At 32.4% G+C, this 26,267-nt stretch overlaps 3 protein-coding genes across 5 annotated transcripts in view; 2 read left to right on the forward strand and 1 right to left on the reverse strand.

Annotated features, from left to right (window-relative positions):
- Window positions 1-1,011: 1,011 nt before the first annotated feature.
- LOC136981536 (protein sll1483-like) lies at window positions 1,012-2,370 on the forward strand. 2 transcript variants are annotated; one of them, XM_067277843.1, is made up of 2 exons: window positions 1,012-1,922; window positions 1,995-2,370. In XM_067277843.1, the coding sequence occupies exons 1-2, from the start codon at window positions 1,368-1,370 to the stop codon at window positions 2,250-2,252; spliced, it is 813 nt and encodes a 270-aa protein (XP_067133944.1). In that variant the 5' UTR covers window positions 1,012-1,367; the 3' UTR covers window positions 2,253-2,370. The 2 variants fall into 2 exon arrangements, with proteins under 2 accessions (XP_067133944.1, XP_067133943.1); XM_067277842.1 differs by having other exon boundaries at window positions 1,012-1,641; window positions 1,708-2,370.
- Window positions 2,371-2,612: 242 nt separating this feature from the next.
- Window positions 2,613-6,101, forward strand: LOC136981538 (insulin-like growth factor-binding protein-related protein 1). The gene is made up of 4 exons (XM_067277844.1): window positions 2,613-3,070; window positions 4,165-4,308; window positions 4,375-4,551; window positions 5,696-6,101. The coding sequence occupies exons 1-4, from the start codon at window positions 2,644-2,646 to the stop codon at window positions 5,719-5,721; spliced, it is 774 nt and encodes a 257-aa protein (XP_067133945.1). The 5' UTR covers window positions 2,613-2,643; the 3' UTR covers window positions 5,722-6,101.
- Sou (required for meiotic nuclear division 5 protein souji) overlaps window positions 3,609-26,267 on the reverse strand; it is a 28,166-nt gene continuing 5,507 nt past the window's right edge. Inside the window, exons 2-8 of one of the 2 annotated variants that reach the window (XM_067277841.1) lie at window positions 22,602-22,768; window positions 22,397-22,534; window positions 19,029-19,129; window positions 13,277-13,446; window positions 8,047-8,315; window positions 7,814-7,968; window positions 3,609-4,681 (exon numbers count right to left, since the gene is read on the reverse strand). In XM_067277841.1, coding sequence (XP_067133942.1) covers window positions 4,636-4,681; window positions 7,814-7,968; window positions 8,047-8,315; window positions 13,277-13,446; window positions 19,029-19,129; window positions 22,397-22,534; window positions 22,602-22,768 — 1,046 coding nt within the window. In that variant the 3' untranslated portion in view covers window positions 3,609-4,635. Of the gene's footprint in view, window positions 4,682-6,403; window positions 6,955-7,813; window positions 7,969-8,046; window positions 8,316-13,276; window positions 13,447-19,028; window positions 19,130-22,396; window positions 22,535-22,601; window positions 22,769-26,267 lie in introns of those variants that run through there. The other variant, XM_067277840.1, reaches the window with a different exon arrangement.

The raw sequence follows: 26,267 nt of genomic DNA on the forward strand, positions 1-26,267 counted from the left end.
CGAAGTTTTCAGGATTTTATTCACGTTTGTAACACCTAAATAGGGGTCAGTTTTCTTTGAAGTCCTCCTCCTTCGGCAGATGGCCCACCTCTCGCGTTGCCGTATACAAATAAACCTAAACTATAGGATTCATTTGGAAGTCCTTAACAAGAAAACGTTTTGGGAAGTGTGTAATCATTTTTCTTTAAAATTATTGGCAATTGTTTAATTCTGGATCTGGAATCATCGAAATAAATTAGTTACGCCATACGATTCCGTTCGTCACTTAAATGAAGGTCACTCCGCGGTCTGATTTTTGTCGATCCGTCAAACAGTAACTGTATAGGCCTACTTACTGCAGTGTAGTTTGTGTAACCCAGTGACGATTTGTCATAAAATAGCGCCTAACGTGGGCAATGCTATTGAGATTTTATACAGACTGTTATGTATGTTTTCTTTGTTTTTGAATGCTAAAAGCGTTCGGATATCTGTTACGGATAGAAACTATGAAGTTTGCACGTTGTAACTTCCATCTGTAACACTAGAACTTAGTCAAAACTATTACTTTTGTGCATTTTTCAGACAATTTTCTACAGATTTCTCAACTGCTTACTGCTGAATTTGTCCCGATTTTGACATAAATTTTATTTTACAGTTTAACGGAAATTTGAAGAAGTTGAGAAACGTACCAAGTTATGTCATATTTTCTCAATACTACGGTGAATGAAGGCGCGATTTCAAAGCGTAACGGCTAAAATTTGCGGTGGAAAGTGAGTAATTTCTTTCGAATTTTATATGCTTCTTGATTTTAAAAAGACGTGTTGACTACTATCGTATTCCCACGTTAGAATATGTTACGAGTTACCATTTTCTACAACTCTGCAGTTGTTACTCCCGTTTTCTCTACGCTGAAATTTAATCAAATTAAATGTTAGATATAATTTTAAATTACGCAACCCATTTCCATATTTTATGTAAACATTTCTTGTTGTTAGGTCAGAGGCTGATCGGTTCACTAAACATTCTAATATGTTCTAGTTCGAATGATCATTTTTTCCAGAAATTTCGTGTATTTAATACGTACAAATTACACTTTTCTTTACAGAAAACGCCCCTAGAAGAGCATAAAAACGTCGGTGGCGGAGGGGGGTTTCTTTTCTAAATTCTAAACAAACAATATACTATTAAAAATGTATGGAATAATTAGAAAAGAAATAAAACAAGCGTGGTTGGCGTGAAAAACTTTTATTTTTTGTGGGCATTTAGGTCGCAATTATTGACCCTCGGGGCATAAAAATATATAATAGAGCAATTCAATTGTCTTGTTATAAAAGCGCACGAATGTTGATTTTGACGCTTCGTCCTTCCCCGGGCTGTTGGTAGAACACATGGAAATTACCCTCAAAACTTGGATTTTCTCGTGTCTGTTGATACAAACTCTAGCCCTATGGCAATGTAGATACTACCCCGACGAATTACTCATCGAGAATCCTAATACGGGAGAATGGACCCACCAAATACCCCAAATTCACCGGACGGACTACAAAAAAGTGAACAGCAGCCCACCGGATAACGTGTTAAAGGTGCTAGAGAAATTGGGATTAACTCAGATACTAGAATACATGAAGCAGACGGGATTAGACGAAGGACTGAGCGGCGAAGGTGAGTCGAAATTACATTTTTATCGTCTTCTAGTTGCGCGGGAAGTCAAGTGCCGTTTCGTTTCAGGTCCCTTTACCGTATTTGCACCCACTAATCACTCGTTCGAAGTTCTAAACAAGGAGATAAAGGATAACTTAACCGGCGATAATCAGTTCTTGAGAAGAGTTTTGCAGTATCACGTAATACCAGAAAGGAAAATGTCGTGGCACCTGAAAACCGGAGCCTGTTTACAGACGTTAATCGAGAACACTTCGGTAGCCATCACTTACACCTGGCATAACGTAAGTATAATTAACTCCGCATTGGCAAAATTAGTGGTTTTTAATACGACTTTAAACGATTCCCCTCTTCAGAGAGTTAGAGTAAACGACGCACCGATACTGTTACTAGACGTGGAAGGCAAAAACGGAGTGGTCCACGTTATCGAAGACGTCCTCATCCCTCCGGATAAGACGGGCTGTCCGTATAAAGAATACCAGCAACCTCACCCGCAATATATAGAACGAGGATACGAGCATCCCCCTTGGAACAGAGCGTACGGTCCCGTGGCCCAAGAACTACCTAATTATTATCCGGGATATCCGGATTTTGGGAATTATCAACACGGATAAATCATTTTTTTGGTTACCACGTGGCACAATTTTCACTCGAGAAGCTTGTGCAGCGCACCAATTGTTTTTCTGTACAAAGATATACAGCAACAATAAAGAAGTTATCGACACCAATCCAGGTTATCGCCCTTTAATTTTGTATCACAGCGTGGGCGTAACGCAGGCGGAAGTGTAACTTACGCGCTACCGTTACTACATTAAGTTTATTTAGAATCAAAGCCGGAGAAAGAGTGCTATCGTTCACGCGATCGCGCGGTAACGATAACGCCGTCGCGGCGTATAATCCGCACCCTACTACAAGCTGTACAATGACGTAACGGGGCGTAGGAGGAGCAGTTTTTCGGCGCATGCTCGCCACTAGCGAAACAGAAGGAGACTTCACTTCCGTCAGATGCCAGGCATGAAGTGGGTCGTGTGGTTGTTCTGTCTGTCGGCCGCCTCCGTGGCAGTCAAGCGCGACTGTCCCCCGTGCAAGCCTCAGCAATGTCGACCCCCGGAAAACTGTCTGGCGGGTATGGTGAAAGACGCTTGCGATTGTTGCTACGTCTGCGCGCGTCGCGAGGGCGAGCGATGCGACAACGTCTCCCTGCCACTCCCTTATACCTATAAATACGGATACTGCGGAGAGAACCTGGAATGTCGACTCAGAACGGATCTACTCCCGGAAGACCCCGCCGAAGCCACATGCAAGTGTATCAAGCAGGAGGCTCTGTGCGCCAGCGACGGACAGACGTACGACAACGAGTGTCAACTCACCGAAGCTCGTTACAAGAAACGGGACGGGCTGAGAGCCGTGAGTAGAGGACCTTGCAGATCTGGTGAGTAATCTTTTGACTCTTTTCTAACGGGGGTTTTATTTATAAATAGCCCCTGGATAGGTGCCAGTCGATGGCGCCGAAAATCACCCACTTACAGCGTAATTCAACTCTTTCTATGGCTTTAGAAACAAGTTTGGGTCGAGAAACTCGCAAAAAAACGGGGAACCTACACACATGCCGAACCAGTTTGTTCCTTTTAAAGAGTTCTTTCACTCGAAAACTTGCCACACGTCATTACCCAATTTGGTAATTATTATGCGCCGCGACGCGTCGTTCGACTCGTTTTCGGTAATGAACTCCATTACACTAAAGAGAGAGGATCTTGTGTTTACCCGTGTGAAGAAGCCGCTCCCTTAAGTGACGTCACACGAGGTCAAACTCGAACTACTCGTGTGACGCGGAGTAACAGTAAAATTAATATTTGTCGAGCGCGTATCGCTTACCCCTGTTGATAAAAACACAACGCAATCTGTTAAAGATAGCAAATTAGATACGCCGGGGAGGATAACACCGTAAACACAATGGAAACGGGTAGAAGTTGACTGTAATTTTGTGAAATTTATTTTTTAATTTAGACTACGTTACCCGTTCTTTTAAAATGGAACCATCCCGTCTCGTCTTAACTTTACAACAAACCAGATGTCCTCGTCGCATGACGTAACAGCGGAGGAGTAACTTTACCGATTTGGTTATTCTCTATATTAAAACACCCGGTGGTAACGTAAACATAAACAGATGTTAGAACTAATGGTTTATGTATCTATAATAATATTTAATGACGTTACCCTCCTGTGGCGTAACGCGGCCTTTGAAACAAGTTTTTTTGTCAATAGTGTTCCTTTTTTTAACAAACAAATCGCGTATAAAGTGCCTGTTTTGACCGGAAATGCGTGACGCTTTCGATTACGACAAAACCCACCCTCAAAAAAGCGTTTAAAAGTTTGAAATTCGTCACCGTGACATCACAATAAACTCCTGTTTGGGCAGAAACACGCCCTTCTTTACAATAGCCAGACAGGTATCTGCTCCTCTACCGGTACGTCTGTGTGTCGAGCCGTTTAACGTGTTTACACTTCTCTCCCCGCTTTTTTCAGTTCCAAAAATAATTTCGCCTCCGGAAGACGCATTCAACAGAACGGGAGGGTCGGTGGCTCTGTCTTGCGAGGTCAGCGGATGGCCAATACCAGTCATAGAATGGAAAGTGGACCACGGAAACGGAATCACTTCGACCATGCCCAGTAAGAACTGAATCTTTAAATAAATACTACATAAATAAGAGATGTATAGATAAAATACCGTTTCAGGCGACACTCCTCGTATCTCTGTACAATCTCGAGGTGGCCCTAGGAACTATGAGGTGACGTCCTGGTTGCAGGTACAGAGACTTCGAGTTCAGGATTACGCAACTTATTATTGCGTGGCACGTAACGACGAAGGAGAAACTTCTGCTTCCGCCCGAATTTATGTTACGGACATTCCTAGTAAGTGTTTTATTCTCGTCTTCGACCCTTCTCCAGTTTAAAATATAAAATTTTAGTACTTTCCTTTGTCTCCTTGGGAACAGATTACTGTAATTTTTTCCCAAGGATGGTGCTGATAAGGTTTGTAATTCTAAAATAAAAAAAAAATCTCTTGATTACCATAAAGTTCTACATACTTTAAACTGTTACAGCTTAATTCATTTCTAGATGAAACATTGCTAAATCAATAGAATATTTTATATTTTTAGTTATGTGCAAAATCTTTAGGGTTACATAAATTAATGCACAGGTGTTGGACCATTAAAAAAAATGCTTGGATAATAGGATGGTAATTACTACCCAGACAAGAAACAAAAATGCTCCTATAAACATATATGTCTGGAAATGCATGGTTAACGCGCTGCATAAAGTTACCGAACGGTGTGGCACGTGCTCGAAATGTGCCCGTTCACGCTTGCACGGGGCACTTCAAATCGCACCCGGGAGGCACCCTTTCAAATGTTTTGGCTTGTGTCCGAACAGCATTCTCGCATTGTGTTAACCGTGCATTTCTGGATATACATTTATGGGAACATTTTTATTCTTGTCTTTGCAGAAAGCATCCCCCCAAGGTTTGTCCCATATTTTGAAACCATCCTGCATATATAATTGATAGTATAAATTGCACATAATGCTACTGAATGTGTGTGCTGTTGTGAATATTTTGCAAATTTGTGTGTAGAAGCACAATTATAAAATTGTGCTTCTACACACTTCTACAATCTATGTTACTTATGTAATAATTAGGTCTCTATATAACTGTAGTACACATTATAATTATGTAAACTGATATTTATCCTTAACCCTCTATAGTTTTTCAAAAAATACAATTATTATTTATATATTTATTAAGATATTATTAAGATCAATAAATCTGTTTAAAATATAACTGTAACCTTTAACCTCTAGAAGAAAGATGTATGCTTATAGCAACCCTTGAATTTTGGACTGCCCTGTATATTAACAATATTTTGTAAACGCAACAGCACAAGTGAATATAAATTGTAGTCTTATAAATAAAAAATCTGTTTTTTTAACTGACTTTCAGATCACCCCTTATATAAATTAAACAAAATACTGATCTAATTTTCTTTTTTCTTTCCAGGAAAAACTAAACTAAATGAAATCTGAAACTAAGTTCTCGTTCTTTTTTAAAGTGCTTATCCTTGGCTCTTATCTGGATATTTAAGCAGTTTTCTGTCTATAATTTATAGAGAATAATATCGAATGAAAAATTATATGCATTTATGTAATATTAAGTTTTTTCTTTTTTTTTTTAAATTATTTCTGCTGAAATGCAGGAAAGTTTCACAATGGTGCTATCTTGTACATAGTTTTTTAAAATTGTCCGATTTACGTTCGTGGTTCTGTGTAATTAAAAAGAAATGTACTGTATTAATAACTTCCGTTACAAACTACATTTACTTAACATCTGTGCCAAATAGCATACTGATATTCACTGCCATAAACTATGATTTTTATTAATAAAAAATTTGTATTGTCGTCTAAAATTGTGTAATTAATGGTTTATTATTATATAAATTACACCGATTACGATACGTCGGTGAAATGTCGATGGTAAATTTTAAGTACGAAATAACAAAACGTTGATCTGTAATCGTGCAAATTAGATAGTAGCAATAATTCGTGGAGTTTCTAAAGTTCAAATTATAAAAAATACTCGTCGAATGCACTGTAGTAATTGGGCGCAGACGGAGCACTTGCGTAATTGCAATTTACCGTCGAGATTCCGAGAACGTAAATGTATTAACGGATCCGAACGGCACACAAAGGTCACGCTCTCTTTAAACTGTCGGCGTATTCAAATATTTTTATTTACAAAATTACAGATGGAGTACTTGCTACAAAATCCAAATCATGTGCATCACAGGGTTTAAAATAAGAAAATGTTTGCATAACAGTGATTTGTTCTGTTTATATGGTATATATTTATGTATGTATGTACACATCTGACAATTTTAGAAAGATGGGTGTGCATAAATCTGAAAAATTTACCATTTTTGTAAGTTTCAAACCACACAATATGCATATTAAAAACAAATGAAATTGGCCATTTAAGTACTGACACATCAATAGCAATATTATTAATTAAAAAATAATTTATACAATAATGAACAGAAATCTTTTGGTATTTCAAATAATATGCATGATAACTAACTAGGTTTATTGAACATTTTTTTAGCGTCGGATTTAGGTAATTTTATATACACTCACAAAAGGACGTATGCAATTTAATCCAGGAGGAAAGTAACGTGCCACTCCGGACTCGGATGATGCGACTAAAAGTGGATGAGGCGAGCGTCGGCAGGATTTTGCTCCACCGGACAGTACGGACATTTTAATCTGAAATTGTTTTGGCACCATTACTATTAAGAATCAATTTCATGTGGATCAAAACGTATGACTAAAAAATAATGAAAAACAGCTCATAATTCCTATTAGTCAGTTTTTCTCCTCTCTCTTTTTGACTGAAGCCACAAATTTTATAAACATTGAGTTTTGGATGGCCTTTTTCGGTTCTCGGGCTCAATGGGGATGGTCGAGTAGCAAGGAACGAGGCCCAAAGCATCCAGGTGAAACTACAGTAGAACCCCAGTTATCTGAGGCAAATTTGTAAATGGCAAATATACTACTATTCTTATTCTTATACTGTAATTCATAAAAGAAACATATGTATTACAAAAAAATTTCTCACATTGAGGTTAATATGAATTTGTTTCTGTTAGCTGTATATTAACTTACCTTTTAAAATTTAACAATAGTTAAGAACAGCAATTCAACAGTTTTTCACATTTAATTACATTAAATTGTATAACTTAATACAGCAGAACAAACTCTTTTTATACATTAGTGAATTTAAAATTATATACTATAAATATCTTTCATTTTGGATTAAAAATCAGGAATATAATTATGACCATCCACCATATTATCTGTTTTTTCTGTTATCCAAAGTACCATTGACCATATTAACTCTGATAAATAAGGTTCTACTGTAGTAGTAAAAATCTGAGGCTTCAACTGAAACTTTTATAATAATTTGTATAAACAGAGTTCTTCAACAAACAGAATTCAATTTGTATGCAAAAAAACAGTCAGTTCTCAAATCAGGAAAAGAAATTTTCCAAATTTATCAAATTTTTCATAATCTTGTTCATAAATATCAAATATAATAAGCATTTATGCTTAATTTCATACTCACTTATTGCCGTTTGCAAGTTTATTGAGAGCATCTCTCGAGATTACATGTCCGCAAACTAATCTCATTGGCGGATTACTGTCTGAACTCTGCTGTCGTAAAATGGGACATGCAAAGATAGAATGAAAGCGACATTTGTGTCCGAGATCTATTTCAATCTGAAAAAATTATTATTAGAAATTTTGGTTGTTGGTAATGTAAAATCATATTTTTAAAAAAAATTATATCAAACTTACTGGTAATTCATCTCTGGTACTCCACACTCCCGTAACTTGTCTCTGTTGCATAACTTGTTTGATGTTTAATAATGCCGGTAATGCTATACACCCCGCATTTATGCAGACGGTCAGTGGACTTTCTACGGACAGTCCCAGTAGAGCACAGGCATCTCTCGTGAATACGTCACAGATTTCTGCCCAGTGGATGGGATCCAATAAGTAGTTGTAAGGTGATTTTTGAACTCCTTGACGTAAATACAACAAACTTCCCATGAGAACTTGAATCTCTATAAAATAAAGACAAATTTCATTAATTGAATAATGCTTTTAATAATGTACAGTACATCTTGGGATCATTTACATTATTAAATAAAAAATATTATATATAAAAGTTTTTAAAACAAAATTAGATGTATTTATTTACATAATTGCATTGAATTTCAAGTATATATCTATATCAGGCCTGGCCAACCCAAATTCTTTCGCGGGCCACTTTGATCATGCCTAATATTATCGTGGGCCACAACTTAGGCAAACAGTTTTTTAAAAAAGTAAAACAAATACAAAACGAATAAGATTTTATTGTTATACCAAGAGTTCGTACTCGCACTTGTGCATTATAACAATGACAATTAAATAAATGAAAATTTGCATGTGTTTTGGTATACACATAACAGGAAACAAAAGTTTTAATAGATATATAGTATTGCTTAGCGGGACACACAATTTAATGTGACGGGCTGCGGGTTGGCCAGGCCTGATCTATATTCCCAAGTAACATATAAAGCACACATGATCACCTTAAGACATTTGCAATGAGTAGGCTTGAAGAATAATAATATAAGCAAATTTGTAAATAAAACACTAGTGCTATTTGTACAGACACACAGAAATAATGTTTATTGACAAATAAAGCAAATGCAAGATAACCGTAATTTTTCAAGAAAACTGGAAAAAAAATTAATATCTTTTTAATTTTGTTCTGTAATTATTCATAAAAATTTTTTTATTTTTCTCCACAAAAGTATACACACTCCAAAATTTCATACATAACGTGTTCATTCTTAGAAAGCACAATATGTGTTAGAGTAACAAAAAACATATAAATATAGCAATATATTATTACAGTAATTCTGTGCAGATAACTCACATTTTATCTTTGTTTGAAAGTGGTGCAGGTTATATGATGAGCCAGGTAATATGCCAATTATAATCATGAGTTAAAGTTGGTTTGCACCTTATGACCAGCCAGTGATAGGCAACAAATCCTCCAGTCTAGCAATTATCTATTTACCTGTACATTTGCAAAAAATGACACCAAGTGTTTAACTACTTCCCCCACCATTTTTATAATCCTAACCTATTTTGATAAATTTAATTTTAATTAATATGTATCCTAATTACAAGCATTTATTAAAGAATTATACAAAATACAGTGAAACCTCCATTAACAGACATTTTTACAATACCCATTCCCCCTTCAAATAGGACATCTAAAATATTTACCTCTAAATAGCAGACACTAAACAATGGACTCTGTCATCATAACCTACCTTACAAAAACAAAGTCCACCTTCAATATTCCAAAAGAATTAAATATGTACAAAATATTTTTAAATTAAAATAAAGAATCAGTTCAAATACTCTTTCAGAGGAAGAATTTTGACCACAGGTGTTGAATAAAGACTGCCTTAAAATACAAATAGGTGAGGAGGGCAAGTTGTAAAAAGCCAAACAATACTCTTTATCTGTTAAAGAAAACTAATCTGGTTAAGTTGACAATCACCATTTATCACCATACATATTAATGTTATTAAACTTGTGTCTTATTGTTAGAATTAAGCTTACAGTACCAAGAAACCATAAACTTTTCCAAAGTTATTCATTCATTTGACAAGAACTGTAGCACAGTAGTAATGAAAAAGAAACAGTTTTAAGGCTAAGACAACAGCATTTATTTGGTGAAAGTTCAAAGATTGTGTTAGAAAGGCAATTTGCTGAACACTTTAAAGTGTAGGAAGATATTCTGTTTTCTCAACATTCATGACATCATTTATGATCTTAACAGTTTGATGGTGGCTAAAGTAATTTTTAATAAATCATTTATTGAAAAAAGCAAAAATGTTCAAAAAATTACATCTACTTGATAACTGCAAAGCAGACAAATCACTATATCAATTTTTATTAGTTGCTTAGATCATAAATAATGTTATAAATGCAAGGATACCGAATACATTTCTTACTCTTTGAAGTGGCTAGCAAATCACCTTTGTAACTCGACATTCAAACTCTCATCACCTAAACAGACTTTCGTCCACCCTCCATTTTTCATTTTCATTACTTCCACTCAGGCCGTTTTTGACGAATTAATAATTAATATGTTTTGTTGTAATTTTTATGTTCCATTTAATTAAAGATCCTATACAATCTGTTTGCTATTTAGAATTCAATTAAAATGTGATTTTTACAGCTGAAAAGATAAATAATATACTGTATATATATTTTAATTATATGTGCTATGTATACTTTTTGGTATTTTCACATTCCTAACACAAATTTGATGTTTTTGCAATCCATTGTATTCTTCACTTTATAATGACCAGGTTAAAATACAATATGGCTGCCAGCATGTACTTTACCTCTGAATACAAGCTGTGGCTATTAAATAACGAGAGTAATGCTGCTACAGAAGAAGTATGCATGCGCCAAACGCCAGTGACCAACAGCTGTTTAGCGTGAAGCCTTCTCTTTCAAATGCAGTACCTTTCGCTTCTATAAACAAATCCGTATAGCCGTAACCTTCGTTCGCATTAGAGTTGTTTTTTTGTTTTGCCGGAAAATGTTGTGTATAACAACAGAGCAACAAATGTTTTGAAATTTCTCGTGAAACTGACACTTTGAACGCCATTGAAAATGACCCAAACTTATTGGAAAGAATAACAGCATGTGACGAATCGTGGTTTTTTACTTATGATCCTGAAATGAAGTGCCAATCCATGCACTGGAAGAGCCTAACCTCACCGAGAGCCAAAAAAGCTCGAATGAGCAAATCGAAATTCAAAGCAATGATGATTGTTTTTTCGATATTCATGGGATTGTGTACCTTCATGTTCTAGCTGAACTCCGTGAAAGAATAAGGAAAAACGACCCGAATTGTGAAAGGACAAGTCATGGGTTCTCCACCAAGACAATGTGCTGGCTCATTCTGTATTGTCTGTCAAATGATTTCTAGCCAAGTACAGCATCCCAGTGATAGACCATCTGCCTTATTCGCCAGATCTTGCACCGTGTGACTTCTATCTGTTTCCTAAGGTGAAATCTGCATTAAAAGGAACAAGATTTGAGTCCGTTAAAGCTGTGAAAGAGAAAGTGGCACACGTCCTAAAGAAGCTGACAGAAGAAGACTTCCAGCACTGTTTTGAACAATGGAAGATTCGCATGGAGCATTGTAGGGATAGAGGAGGGGTGTATATTGAAGGTGATAATAAGTAAATATGTATGAAATCAAAATAAAATGTTTTACAGCATCAGTCTTGTTATTTAATAGCCACACCTCATAGCAAACCTCTCAATAGCAGACCAAATTTTCAGTCCCAACAGTATCTGCTATTTGGAGGTTATACTGTACAAAAAACGAAAAAATAATTAAATTTTTATACAATAATTACTTACAATTAAAAAATTTTCAACTAACACTAATATAATATTGATATTATCAAGTAATTAATCACAAAAGAGGAAAGAATTTAATATTTTTTATTTAAAAAAACTTGCAAAAAATGATGAAGAATGAAAAGACTACAGAAAGTAATATTATACAGAAAAAGCAATACATATAATACACACCTCAAAGCTCGATGAGTTAATATAATAATCCAACAATTGCCTAAATATTCAGGCTATAATATTGCTATAATCAAGTAATTAATACAAATAAATTTGGTACTAGAGGTAAGCATTAGGTGCCATCTCTTATCTAAATTAATAATTATAATTTTAATAATTTTATAAATAATTTAGAACCTTCTGGAAGAAAATAACTGACCCGCAGCCTCCACTTGCGCCATTGACTTAGGGTTGTCTCCAGCCAGCACCTGTGGAAGGTTATATCGAAATTTAAATACTTCTGCAAGCGAGGGCTGGCTTGGGATGCGGATGGCGCAATTGGTAGCGCACCACACGGCAAGCGGAGGCTGCGGATTCAAGCCCCGCCCCAGGTCAGTTATTTTCTTCCAGAAGGTTCTAAATTATTTATTAAATTATTAAAATTATAATTATTAATTTAGAAAAGAGATGGCACCTAATGATTACCTCTAGTACCAAATTTATTTGTATTGAATATTTGATTATAGCCATATTATAGCCCGAATATTTAGGATTATTATAGAAAAAGCAATAATTTCATGTTTGAGATGACAACTTCTAAATTACATACCAGTAATTATCTTGCTTTCAATGGTCACCCCAGAGGCACAGTGTGTACAGTAGTTACACAAAAGTTTTATTTTTGTTCTTGCAATTTTCTGCAAGAACAGATTATCTACACAAAATTTTGGTATCTACTGTACTATAAGATTAATTTTGTGGATTAATGGAAAGAAGAGAGCTGTTTTTCTAATTCTACATCCAATCTTTCATCACAATAATAATGGAATAAATGTTAAATATTATAATGTAAATGTAATGTAAAATAAATGTAAAAATATTAGATTTGAGACAATGTTATTGCAATTTTTAAATGCAGTTCATTATTGTTGCAGTATATAATACGTCTCATTAATCATAAAATGAAATTAATATGACTTATGAACATTTAACAGGAGTTGAATTCACTAACTTCAATTTAGTTAAATAAATTCTAAAACATCAAAATTTATTTAGATTTTGGTGCAATTCTGTTGCCTGTAGGTATATTGTTCCTTACATTAAACATTTTTTTGGCTGCAAGTCATAAAAATATGTAGGATGTAGCTTTATCAATAAACAATCTAAAAATTGTAAAGTGTAACTAGAAATTTCAGGAACTTTTAACTTGAAAAAGATATAATTTTGTATTGCTGTAAGCATTTTAAATTATAGTGCTGTGTTTTTTAACTATATATTATTATATTTAATAAAAGAACAAAGTTTTGATAATTCATCAAAAATTTCATCATCAATTATCAAGTAAAATATAAGATATTTTAATTAATCAATCTAGTTTTTTTAAGTTAAAGGATTAATTTCTATTGAGTCAATCACACATTACCTTTTTCATGATGAGAAGCTAAATGCTGAAAATTTTCACGAGCATAATATATTGCATCCTCCTGATGTTTCATTCCTTTTTGTAGTAATTCGATAAAGTGAAGCCTATGAAGTTTAAATTCAAGAGAACTATTTTGTTCTTGAAGTTTATTTCTATTCAATCTTGCCCACCTGCAAAAGAAAAATGATAAGTGATCGATATTAGCAATATTTTAAAGACTGCAGAATGAATTAAAATGCCCACTTCTAAAAGTATGAAATATTTAACAAACAATCCTAAATTATTATTCTGTATTATGACATTTTATGAAGAGCAGTAAGAATTCATTCATTCTCTTTACAGAGGATTGCAGTTGATGGACAGTTCTTCTTCACTCTTCATGGTTAAAGGCTTTTCCCAAGCATGCCATTCCATTTTTTATCATCTTGTCATGTCAAGCCTAGATCTTCTCTTTCTCTCTCTGCCTCCACCATTCCTTGAACTGCAATTTTAATCACTTCCCCTAAGGATCCATTCACTATATGCCCAACATATGCTGTTTTTTTTTTGGATGATGACCATCAGGTTTCTTTCCATTCCGAATCTGCTCATAACATCCTCGTTGGTTATTCTATCTATCCAACTAATTCTTTCCATTCTTCTTAGACATCACATCTCAAAGGAATTCAGCCTATTAATTGCCTCTTGATTTATTGTCCATGGCTCACATCCATATGTAGCCATATTCCAAATAATTGTTTTAAGCATTTTTAGTCTCAAGTTTTTGCATACATTTCTATTTCTTAATGTTGAGGATATTTGTGCAAAAGCAGCTTTAGCCTTTTTTATTGTTTTTAATTTCACAATTGGATCTGTTATCCTCAGTTATCCAGCTTCCTAGTTATTCAAATATTTTTACCTTTTCTATTTTCTTTCCATCCAACATAATCTGTAGATCTTTGTTATCTTCTCTTGAGATTGTCATAACTTATGTTTTGTTCACGTTTATTTTCATTTGGTATCTTGCTTTCCCCACTTCATTCAATCTATTCAGAATCCTCTGTAACATTTCTTTAATATTACATAACAGAGCAATGTCATCAGAATACCTAATGTTATTGATAATCTTATGAGATCTTATGACTATTTAAAATCTTAATTATATAAAAATATTAAATTTCTACATAAATTTTATATGAAATAAGATTCTAGAGTGTGTGCTTGTTTTCTTTAGTTAAATTTTAAATAAGGTAACCATCCTTGTATAATGCACTACTTACACAACACAGTTTTGATTAGTGAAATCATCTGTTTATCTTATTCTAATAAATGTTCTTTCAGTTATTACAGCATAGTTCACCAGTATAGATTGTAGTGTAATAAAGTCCCTCTATATGGTGAAAGCATTTTATTTTTATGGCAATCATGTTAGAAAATTTAAAAATACTATTCTGTGTCACCAAGTATGTAATTTTATACACTGGAAATTCCCTTTGGCATGTTTTGTTAAGCTGCATGCTGCTTAAGCTGTCTTTTCCAGTTGCATTCTTAATACTAGTACAGTGGAACCTCGCTTAACAAGCACCTTGCATAACGAGCAAAACAAATTGTAAAAATTTGACTTACTTAACAAGCGATGTTTTACGTAACGAGTGACAAGGAGAGGGGAAATCCCGGATTGTGCAATGATCCATCAGTCTGTGTTTAGCACTCGTTCCACTAGCATCTTAGTGTCACTTGTGATCAAACATTTTTCCAAACTTGTGTTCACACATATTACATATAAACATCGACAATTATAGCCCGTTATATAATAAACACGATATCTCGTTCTAAATTTAATGACCAATTCCAATTTAAATTTTAATACGAGATGGCAGCATAACTGCCTATCTCTAGTCAAATTAATTAATTTCTAATATTTAATTATAGCCTTTACATAGCCCAAGAATTTGGCATATCGTTTGGTATCATCAGACATATTATCTGTGTTTGTTTTTCTTGTGCAAATCGAATTCACATTCCAGGTTGTGCTAGAAGAAAAGATGAAGATGATTCACGCTTCTTAACAATGTATATTGTGTAATTTTCTTGTAATAGACATTATACATAAAATATTTGAGTATTTTTTCAGTATAGAACACATTATCGTATTTTATATTAATTTCTATGAAAAAAATTGTTTCACTTAACGAATGTTTCACATTACGAGTAAGATTCTGGAACGAATTATGCTCATTAAGCAAGGTTCCACTGTATTTAAGAAGACAATAAGTGCAAAAAAGTTAGTTAAGTCATAAGTGCATATCAATATTGAGTTATTAAAATCATATATCCTGGTGAGAAAATTTATCTTTTGTGTGCAATGATTGTTATGTACAGTATAATTCTTTATTTTACAAATTTTAATAATTTTCTTTTCGTTTTGTAATTCATAATTTTGTTAAATAAAATTTTCTGAATTAAACAAACTGTTTTTTTCTTACATGATAAATAAAATTTTTATTTTAAAAATCATTTTGGAATGTAAATCCACTTTTTATATGTAACCTGAGTCTCACATAATGCAATTTTTATAATTCAATGTTTTTGTGTAATCTAACTACTGTGTTATATGTGTTGTATGGTAATTTGACATGTTATGAGAAATTATATTTTAAAAAGAACAAAAATGATAAAATATGAAAATAACACAAAAGTGGCAATTTTACAAATTTTTATGAATTTAACTTTTGCATATTTGGGGAAGTAGCTACATCACTCTTCTAGAAGGCCACAGAAGAAGGTCGAAAGAGGTTTGTGCTTCGTCTGCATTAAGCAGTTAACTATGTAACTCTGTTTTGTTGGTTTGCTACTTTATACAAAGTTTTAATCTTTGATTATATGATTGGTTATTTTATAAATTTTTGTGAATAGTTTTTAGTATTTTTCTTTCACAAATTATTATGCAATTGTAGTTTAGGCACAAAATATTTTAAAATTATTTTTAAATATAAATTTAAGAAATTTTTACTCCTATTTGATAGGTTTTATTTTAATAGTAGATAAAAACTATAAAAGTACAACTATTTCTGAAATTCTATATAAACCAAAAACTACTAATAAAAACTAACAAAACTACTTAATGTATTATTTATTTATTTATTTTTTTTTTATTTTTTATTTTTTTCAAGTATTATTTATTCTTAAGTAATGTATATAAGATTAAATGAACTGGTAATATTCTTTTGTCCTACTTTTTATTTTTGAAAGCGTGCCAACCTTATATTAGTAGCATACAATTTAAATTGCTCTTCAGACAAAGATTGTTTAAACTGCTGACCTCAAGTTTCGGATGAACGACTGCATAATCAGATAATTACAGAGTAAAGGGATGACGACAATGATGAAATTACTTCAATATTTTTTAATATTCTAAAAAAAGTTTGGAAGCAATAAACATATCTTTTAAGATAAAGGAACTTAATAATTTGTACCAAAACTAAAAATAACAAAGTAAAATTTCATTATAAAAATTGAAAAAATATAAAAAATATACATAAAGTGATTATAATTTTATTCCATATTTTTACTTTTTATCTTCATTGTTGGACATTTATTTAATGTCAATGTGTTTTATATTTCTTTAATCTCATTTTTGATAACTTTTTAATAAAAATTAAATCAATTTTCATTATACAGGGTCTTCCAAAATGAATTCTGTCATTTTAGATTACTGTAATTATGTAAATTATTATGCAAGAAGTATGCATATACACTGATCGATAGAACAACTGTCCAATCTACTTCTACACTCTACTAGAGCACACTTCCTCTATGAAGTGAACTAAACAAAACAGGTGATCCCTCAACAGAGAAGGCATTTTATGTTCTGCAGTTCGCAAAATCAGAATTGCTTGTCATTGTGCAATGTGAGTAATCTGTAAGAATTGCAGAATTGTGGCAGCTGTGAGAGGAGTGATGACGATAAGCCGTAGAGGCATAAGAACTCAAACATTAGTAGGATGTGTGGCATGTGAAACAAGGTGCACACATTGAGAAATTGTAATGGCCATATGTGAAACTTGGATGGTTTTGCAATGTTTTTATGTATGTTACAATATTTTTGAATAATAATTAACACAATTATAATAATTTAAAACAGCAGCATTCTTTTTGGAAGACATTGTATCTATACATCAATACAATTTATATCAATCTATAAATTTACTAAAAATTTCTAATTTTATTAGTTTGATGCCAATCTATAATAAACAAATACAAATACATAACAAGTAAAACAAGATTACAAAACACACATTTTTATGAAAAATACAGGTATCCCTTGATAAATGCAGTTAATTAATCAAATCTCTCAATGCTACTGCATAGGGCAGTGTTTTTCAACCAGGGTGCCACGATTGGGGTGTTGCAAAGTTTAACACCTTTAGGCATTTTCTTGGAAATTTACTTAAGTGTAGTTCAAGATAACTCATTGTCAGTATTTTGACAAAATTCAATGGACTTAAATTTTGATTTTGAGCACGTAGAAACATTATTTTTGCATTAAAATGTTACTTAAAACTGTCAATTTTTAAAATTTTTCTTTCCAGGGAGGGAGTTCCCTCCCCAGACCCCACCCCAGCATTGCGTATAATATTCGTTTTCGCAAAAGATTCATCTGTCTCCCCACACCATTAAAGCCCTCCTTTTTCAGATTCTAGATCTGTCACCGGTCAAGTGTGCCGTGATTTTTTATTTTTCAACCAGGGGTGCCACTCAATGAAAAAGGTTGAAAAACACTGGCATAGGGTATATCAAAATTGCATTAATCAAATACAGAGGTACCTCAGTACTCGACTGAACAGTCACCACCCACTAGAACAAATTTTCAGTTAATAACAAATATTTGTATATTAATAAAAAAAAATAGCAAATTCGCTAACACCTTATTTGCCAAGAAAAACATATCTATGTTAAGTAAAGACAACTGTTAAAGAAGCATTAATTAAAATTTTTGCCGCAATTAATTTCACGTGTTAATCAAATCATGCATTAAGTAAGGGATACCTGTATTAAATTAACTAGTAAATACATCTGAATAATAACTCATTTATAATAACCAAATTCAATTAAACAATATAATATAATGATCTGTCAATTGGTTAACTCACATTCAGTTTTTGTCCACATATACCCCTATAGCTTGGCTTCAGATTTTTGGTTTAAATTTGCATTATGACAGTTCATTTCATTAATTTGGTCATTCTTTAATTTCTGCAGTTTCTATCATCAGTTTAAATTAATCAATAATAAATAAAAATATCTACTTATATATATAGTAAAACCTCATTAGGTCAAAGTTTAAAAAGTAAAAATAATCCCTGGCTCTAAGTTAAAAAGCTTAACAACCGATCTTCCCAAAGTTTTCTATGGTCATTAACTTCCCAAGTCAGTTAAACAAGATACACAATACAATTTCATGAATTTTGGCAAGGATGCTGTAATGCACAGTAACAAGGGCAAGTCTAAGTTAGTATGTGAAGAATATGAGCAACATAATTTAATGGGATACAAAGAACATCTTAGATCATTGTTTACATTCTTTCTGAGTATTCCAGATCCTCATTCAAGTAAAATGCAACTCCTGACTAAAATTTTATTATTATTAAGTTGCTCCAGATCAAATTTAACCATTTTTTAAAAATATTTATTGCAGTTAAGTAATCTTCAGCCACTCTATGTCTACATGAAAATTAAATTATAAAAATAAATATCTTAAAATTTAACTTACTCTAGAGCAGGTTGTAGATCACGTTTTTTCAAAGCATCTAATATCCTATTTAGTTCAGTAAAAGGTTCTTTCTTGTCATTATCTATTTGTAGACCAGCTTCCTAAAACATAGATCAAGATGTTAATTTTAAACTTCAAATGTACTATAACATTTATGAAAAGTTCAATAATTAATAATAAATATGCTTAAAGTATTACATTAAAATAAAATTTTTATGGTCAAAGATATTCTACATATACACAATCACATACACATACAATCAACTGTCATTTTTTTATAAATTTTACAATATTAAAATGATATTCAAGTGAACCATATAGCATATATAAACAAGAGTTAACTTGTGTTCCTCAAAACTACCCTGAGGATTCCATGAAAAAATTTTTAAGTTTATACTGCAAATTTATTCCAATGTACTACAACATATTCCTTTATTCATAAATGATTCCATGTTTACTTTTTTCATTCATACAATAATGTTTATTAGCTTATTGTTTAATTGTTTTGTGAGAATAGTATTCACGAAATTGCTTATTAATTTTTTAATATATTGATGTTAATGGTCCACATAAAAAAAGTATATGAATTATGATGGTTCTCAGCCTACAAAGGTTGAGAACCACTGCTATAGATAGTTCATTTTGTATTTAACGATACATCTTGGATATAAAGAACACCACAATCGCCAATAAATGAGAAAAACTGTTTGCTTATTGGCAATCGTGATGTTCTATATATGTTCATCCAGTTTATCTTATTTTTGATGATGTTTAAGATATTTCTTGATGTGAGTCTGTATTGCCTTTAGAGTAATTCCTGCTTCAGATCAATTTTTTCTTCTAGATTTATTTAAATTCTAATTACTGTATTTTCTTTACTTTAAGATGTACTGAGTTCGAAATTAAATTTTAAAATTTATTTATGGAGAGAAAAATTTTCATAAATTAATTACTATTTAGAAGAAATATAGGAATAGCATGAAACAATAATGTTTCACTGCTATTTTCATACTCTTCTGCAAATGCAATCATTTTAAATGATGCAGCATAATGTCACCTCAAATATATTTTATGCTTTAAAAAGAAGTATACACACGGTGGGTAGAAGAAACTATCCATTGAGAAATTGCTATAATTTTTGTATTAGTAATGCAATCATAATAAAATTTGTGGTCACATGTATATCAATCAATGGAATTTTATAATTCCTGTATTGATGATGTAGGCAGTAAACAAGAGAGACCACTGAAAACAGCAAAAAAGATGACCAGCTATTTGTCCATTCAGGAGCAAGTATAGATTTTTACATGCTATGAGGTGCAGAAATCAGTGGTTCTCATGCAGAGATGGCAGTATATGGGGAAGGGAGTTTATCTGACAATGTATCTGGAAACAATAAAGAATTGTCATTTGAACCTAAAACAGCCAGAAGTTCGGTTGCAGTTTTAATTTTCAGTTGATTTGATTTTAATTTTAATTGATATGATTTTAATTTTAATTAATTTGATTTTATTTTTGGTTTCGATATAAAGGCCAGAGTTTTAATAATTATTTTATTATTTTTAAATTTAATTATTATTTTTAATAATTTTTATTTATTTAATTTTGCCTGCAGTTTTTGAACCCTTAATTATGATTTTTTTATTTAATTGCAACTCTATATTTTTTTTGCAACATAACTATAGAAATTGTTTTAGTATTTTTTTACACAAAAAACAACAATCAAATTTAAATTCATTTTAATTATTTTAGTAATTTCATTGATTTTATTTCATAAATATGCCTGCTTTTTAAAAATTTTAATTATAAGCGAGTTAACATTGGTTGAACTATCAGGCTACCTATATTCAAATCAAGGCCGGTGAATGACAAAAATATTTAATTGTTGGAAAAACTGTAAAATGTAAACAAAATTAGGTTTTAATTGAAAAATACTATATAAAATTATTTTTTAATATTCTATATGTTTACTTATAACGATAAAACAACATTCTCATTATAATTATGAATGTTTTTGTTATGGTTCACAAATGATGCCATAATACAGTAAATTTTCAAACATGATTTGTATGATTCTGAATAAAAATACTTGTTCATGCAACATTTAATGCCATTTTGAGTTTTAAAAATTAATTTTTCAAGATGAGTTGGTCTAGATCAGCGTTTCTCAAAGTGGGCGATAACGCCCCCTTGTGGGCGGTGAGTAAATCTAGGGGGGCGCTGGAAGCAGGGTACTGAACGGTGATCAAAGGTAAAAGTTCCCTTTCCTCTGTCAAATGGATAAGTGGAAACATTGCATTTAATGGTTTCCAGATGTCGAGAACGATGTACGGTAAGGGCACAAAGTGTGAGATTAATAGAAAAGTTTTCCTAAGAATATTTCCAATCCTTTCTCACACGGGGGCGTTGGGTATAACTTTATGGAACAAAGGGAGCGGTGGATTGAAAAAAATTTGAGAATCACTGGTCTAGATATTTGTGGCTCAAGTGAATGAATTCAAAACTCAGTTAACTCATGATGATGATATTTGTTTGACTCGTTGCATCATTTTGACAAACTTCATTTAGTATTAAATATTATGGAATTAAATCATTTACAAAGACATACCCATTGCAAAAGCATGAAAAAAGTGCATCTTCTCATTTACCTTTCCTTCCCCCTGGTAATCATGTCAGCCAACAAAGCAGTTTCCAAAGGTGGCAACCCGATATGACATGATGGAATAGTTCATTGAGTAAAAGAAAATTAGTTGTAATTTCTTTGAGGGTGGTGTTGCAATATTAACTCTATCCAAAATAAGATTACAAATTTATTTTGTAGTTATTGTAGTTACACAATAAAAGCATGCGTATCCACATATAAATGGAGAATTTTCACGTTTCTTTCAAAAGATCGATTCTGGATTTCCTGATCATTTTCCAATCTGAAGCTTGATGTTCATTAATTAATGAATGAATGTATCCTGCTCGTAATGTAAATCATTAATTTTTCTAAACTAAAATAAACTTTAGGATGTATTCAAAAGAACCGGAATCAAGAGAAATTTTGGTATCATCTCATCACTACAAATAATACAACCAAATTAGAACTTCACTAATTAACTAATAGATATTACTTAAGTAATGTCTATTTAGAATGGTAAGCAGAAATTGAAAATTTCAGTCTCACTCGAGTCAATTCTTTTCTTCCAGATTAGTCTAAATAAAATATTCTGTAACACCTTTTTATGTTGAGTTTTTCTCCTTGTATATGTACAATTGTCGGCATGATGTCTACCTACATATTTACATTACTGTACAAAATTTGTTATGTTATAGAACTATTACACTTCTTAATTAATAATTTTATAAAATTTAAGAACACCTACCCTAATTAATTCTTCGGCAATATCCAACATGCCCTGTCGTAAGAAATGCTCACTGATAACTTGATTTAATAACTGAGTGTTCTCTGCACTACTGAATACTTCTTCATTACTAGTAGCAGCAAAATCTGCTATAAAGTTCTGAAAATAGTTTATTTTTTATATTTTTATTCAACTAATGAATCTGTGTAAGGTAAAATGATCCTACCTTATCGACGGCCTTTCCAACTTTAGATACAGTTCCATGAAGATCTCTGTGTTCTGATGCTAACTTTGCAACCACGTCTTTAACTTTTTTGGCACATTGAGTTAACACCATGACTTGAGCCGGAGTAATTTCGTGTTCGGGTGGAATTGAAGAGAAACATGGTGAACCTAATTAAAATTTGTCAGTTTATAAATTATTGAAACAATTTTATAAGATGATTTTTTTATTACAAAAACATATTTTTCATTATATAAAATTAAATTGGAAAGCTATAATCTAGATATAAACTTCACTTCTAGTCAGCAAGCTAATGAGCACAATATTCAGAATCAATGTTGTCATCAATCAAAATTGTCCTAGAGAACTTAATAAAAATGTTTATTAGCAAGTAAGAGTCAAAAACACTGGATAATTTTCCTAATTTTAAACTTCATCTATTCAGTTTCTCATGAAAATATTAAAATTGTTCTAAGGACGAATCTATAACAATAATTATCTACAGTCAACAGTGCAGGAAAAAAGGAAAGACGATCAACAGAGCATAAAAGCATAAACATTCTATAAATAAAACAATTATCCTACAAAGAAAAAATCATTCTGGAATGTTTTATCACATATCAATTACTTAAAGAAGATAAGTTGCATTATAACATTTGATAAAATGGCTGGGACAATAAGTATAAACTTAGAAAATTTACAAAAATTTTTTAAAGTAAATAATATTTTAAAAGTGTCTTCTCACTTTGTCTCTTTTACATACCATCAGGAAATAACAGTTGACCTTCCTTCAGAGGATTCTCATCTGCTGCAATATGTAAAATGTTAAGAAAGGCCAACTCCTGTTATTTCCTGGTGATGAGTGAAAGGGACAAAGTGAGAAGACACATTTTTACAGAATTTCTGTAAATTTTTTAAGTTTATGCATTATAAGTCATTAACACATGTTATTGTATTTATATTAAAGAAAATCAGCTATAATTTTTAATTTTTTATGAGATGCATTAATAAATAACAAAATCCAATCTGAACATTCACTACTTCAAAAACAGGTTTTATGGAATAAAAATATACACACATGTACCTAAAACCAGTAAAAACATTTGTGTTAGTTAATATATTTAATCTTTTCACTGGTTTTCAGTATATTTGTATGTTTTCAACCTAATCTGATATGTGATTTTACAGAGTGATTCATTCATTCAGGACTGAATAAAATAAAAAATCATTCTGTGTTTCAGGCTCTTTTTATTTTATATGGAGATATTCCAAATAATAATGAATTCAGTCTCAAGTGTATCATTCTGTACAATACATATGTTTATATTTATATATAACCCACAGTTTATAGCCTACCAAAACCCTAGTGGATAAATCCACCAAACACTGGTAGCAGGTTCACACCTGAACAATGAGCTGACCATGTGAAGTTTTCTGAATTTCTTCATGTGTCTAACACCTATGGTAAATGGGAACCAGGAGTCTAGTCTTAACTACTTTTGATAATATTGAAGTTTTAGTATCTGACAGCAATGCAAAGTTTATGTTGCATGTTTGAAGATCAAATCATATGTTTGGCCTAGGAGACTAATATATATATTGTGACCGGAGGGTTGGCATCTCTTTAGTGCCTCATCAAAACTGACACCACCATGTTCCGACTGACACAGAAGCCAAGATGGCGTGTTGATTCGGTCGTGCAAGTGGCCGCGTGCATGGGCGATCAGATCCAAGATGGAGATGGATTGAGAGACAGTGCACCAGAAGTGAATCACTCAGATACCAAGTTAATAACTAATAACAATTTAATTTCAAAGACAACATGATACAATTTATAATTTCGTTACAGTTTCATTAGGCCTTAACTTCAAGGGATCTTCAAACGAAAGTAGTCGTGAGAGAGAGAGTTTACACAAGATTTGCATGGCGATAAATACCTTGAGTTGTTTGATGCTTGAAAATAGTCCGATGCTCATTCCTGGGAGGTGTTCTTGATCGTGTAGCAATGTATCCTCAGACAATACATGCTCCCTCTGTGGCACTCAGGATGGAACACTCCACTATATTTTTGACTGCCGAATGCTCAATGCTGAGCGGCAACATTTAAAGATTATAATCAACTCTCGGGGAAAGGACTGGCCCTGTAGTTGCAATGAGTTGGTCAACGAATATTCCATTTACGTTTACTTCAATCAGCTAGTCAACAAATACTGTAAACTTGCAGCTCTCCATGTCTCATCTAGCACTTCCTAGCAGCCATGTCCTCATCATTGTATTATATGTTTTTTCTTTCTACTACTTGTACATTAATGCCACCTCTTATATCTTATTCATATTGTTACGCAATTCCATTTATGTATTTGACCTCTGACATGTACTAGTCTTGTATAGTGTGTCCAATTCAATGTTTTCTATACATAGTCATTCTTATTTGTCACATGATCTGTAGTATGTAATTAAACTGCTTTGTATATCATGTTATGTATAGTGCTCCATATCTACTGTCCTGTCCTTTATGTCATTACCTTGTATATAATTGATTTGTATCAAATATCATGTTATGCTATGTTATGTACTCTGTCCTCTGTAACTTTACTGTTGTACGTGTTTTCAAACCGGTTGTGCTTATGTGGTACCGGGCTTGTACCTTTGTATGGCAATAAAGAACTTGAACTTGAACTTGAGTCCCCTGAGACAGAGTTCATCTTCAAAATGCGTACCTGTAGACGAAGTATCCGTTGAATTGAAATATCTGCAAGAACTAGGTATATCCATTGGCACTAAAGTAGGCACTAGATAAGGGATGATATTCTGTTGAGAGACTGGCGATGACTGCCTAAACTTGAAGTTTCTGGCTATATTGACTTGGAGAATTTAAGATAGTAAGTCGGAAGGTTATGAGAAAGCGTCACTTTTACCTCTGAGAACTCAACAAATAATTTACTCCCAAGTGTGAAAGTTGATGCTTATACAACAAAATTTTTATTATGACATTATGTTATGATTTAGTTATGTAAATAAATTACGTAATGCGGAGTCTCACAATATTTATACATGGTAAAACTTTGAATATGCAAAACAACAGCAGTAATGATTTTAACCAATGAAATATTATAGATTATTATATTATTTAGTTTCAAATAAAAAAAATTACGTTCACATGCATCATCATTTGTGTGGGTCAAACAATAACAAACTATAAAAATGCTCAATGCTTGTAATTTAGAACATTCCACTTGTGTGAAAAGAAACTAAAGACAACACCTTATCATTTTTGGGGCTTTTAAAGTCACAGAACAGTTTAAAAACATTCAAGTAATTTTCAAAAAAGTTGGCATTATTAATATTTAATATTAATCTTTTGATAGTAAATGTCAATGAATTGTCTTTTTCTTTAAATTTCCCTGAACACTGGGAGTTCATTCGTGGGTTTGCGCTTTGCCAGGGCAGGCTGGCCACGTGAAATTTTCTGAGTTTTCTCCACATCTGTAACACCTGAATAGGGGGCAGTTACCCTTAAACGGAATTCACAAAAGGCATATTCCCTCGATAAGACCAGCATAAACACATAACTACTATGTCTCATTTTACCACAGGGTGATGTAGGCCAAAAGCTCATGTCCAACTAGCTTCTACAAGATAAGACATTACCCCACGTCTAGTCAAACA

The sequence above is a fragment of the Centruroides vittatus genome, unplaced genomic scaffold (genome assembly GCF_030686945.1).
Source record: "Centruroides vittatus isolate TY-2023 unplaced genomic scaffold, ASM3068694v2 contig_767, whole genome shotgun sequence".
In the NCBI taxonomy this organism is placed as follows: domain Eukaryota; kingdom Metazoa; phylum Arthropoda; class Arachnida; order Scorpiones; family Buthidae; genus Centruroides; species Centruroides vittatus.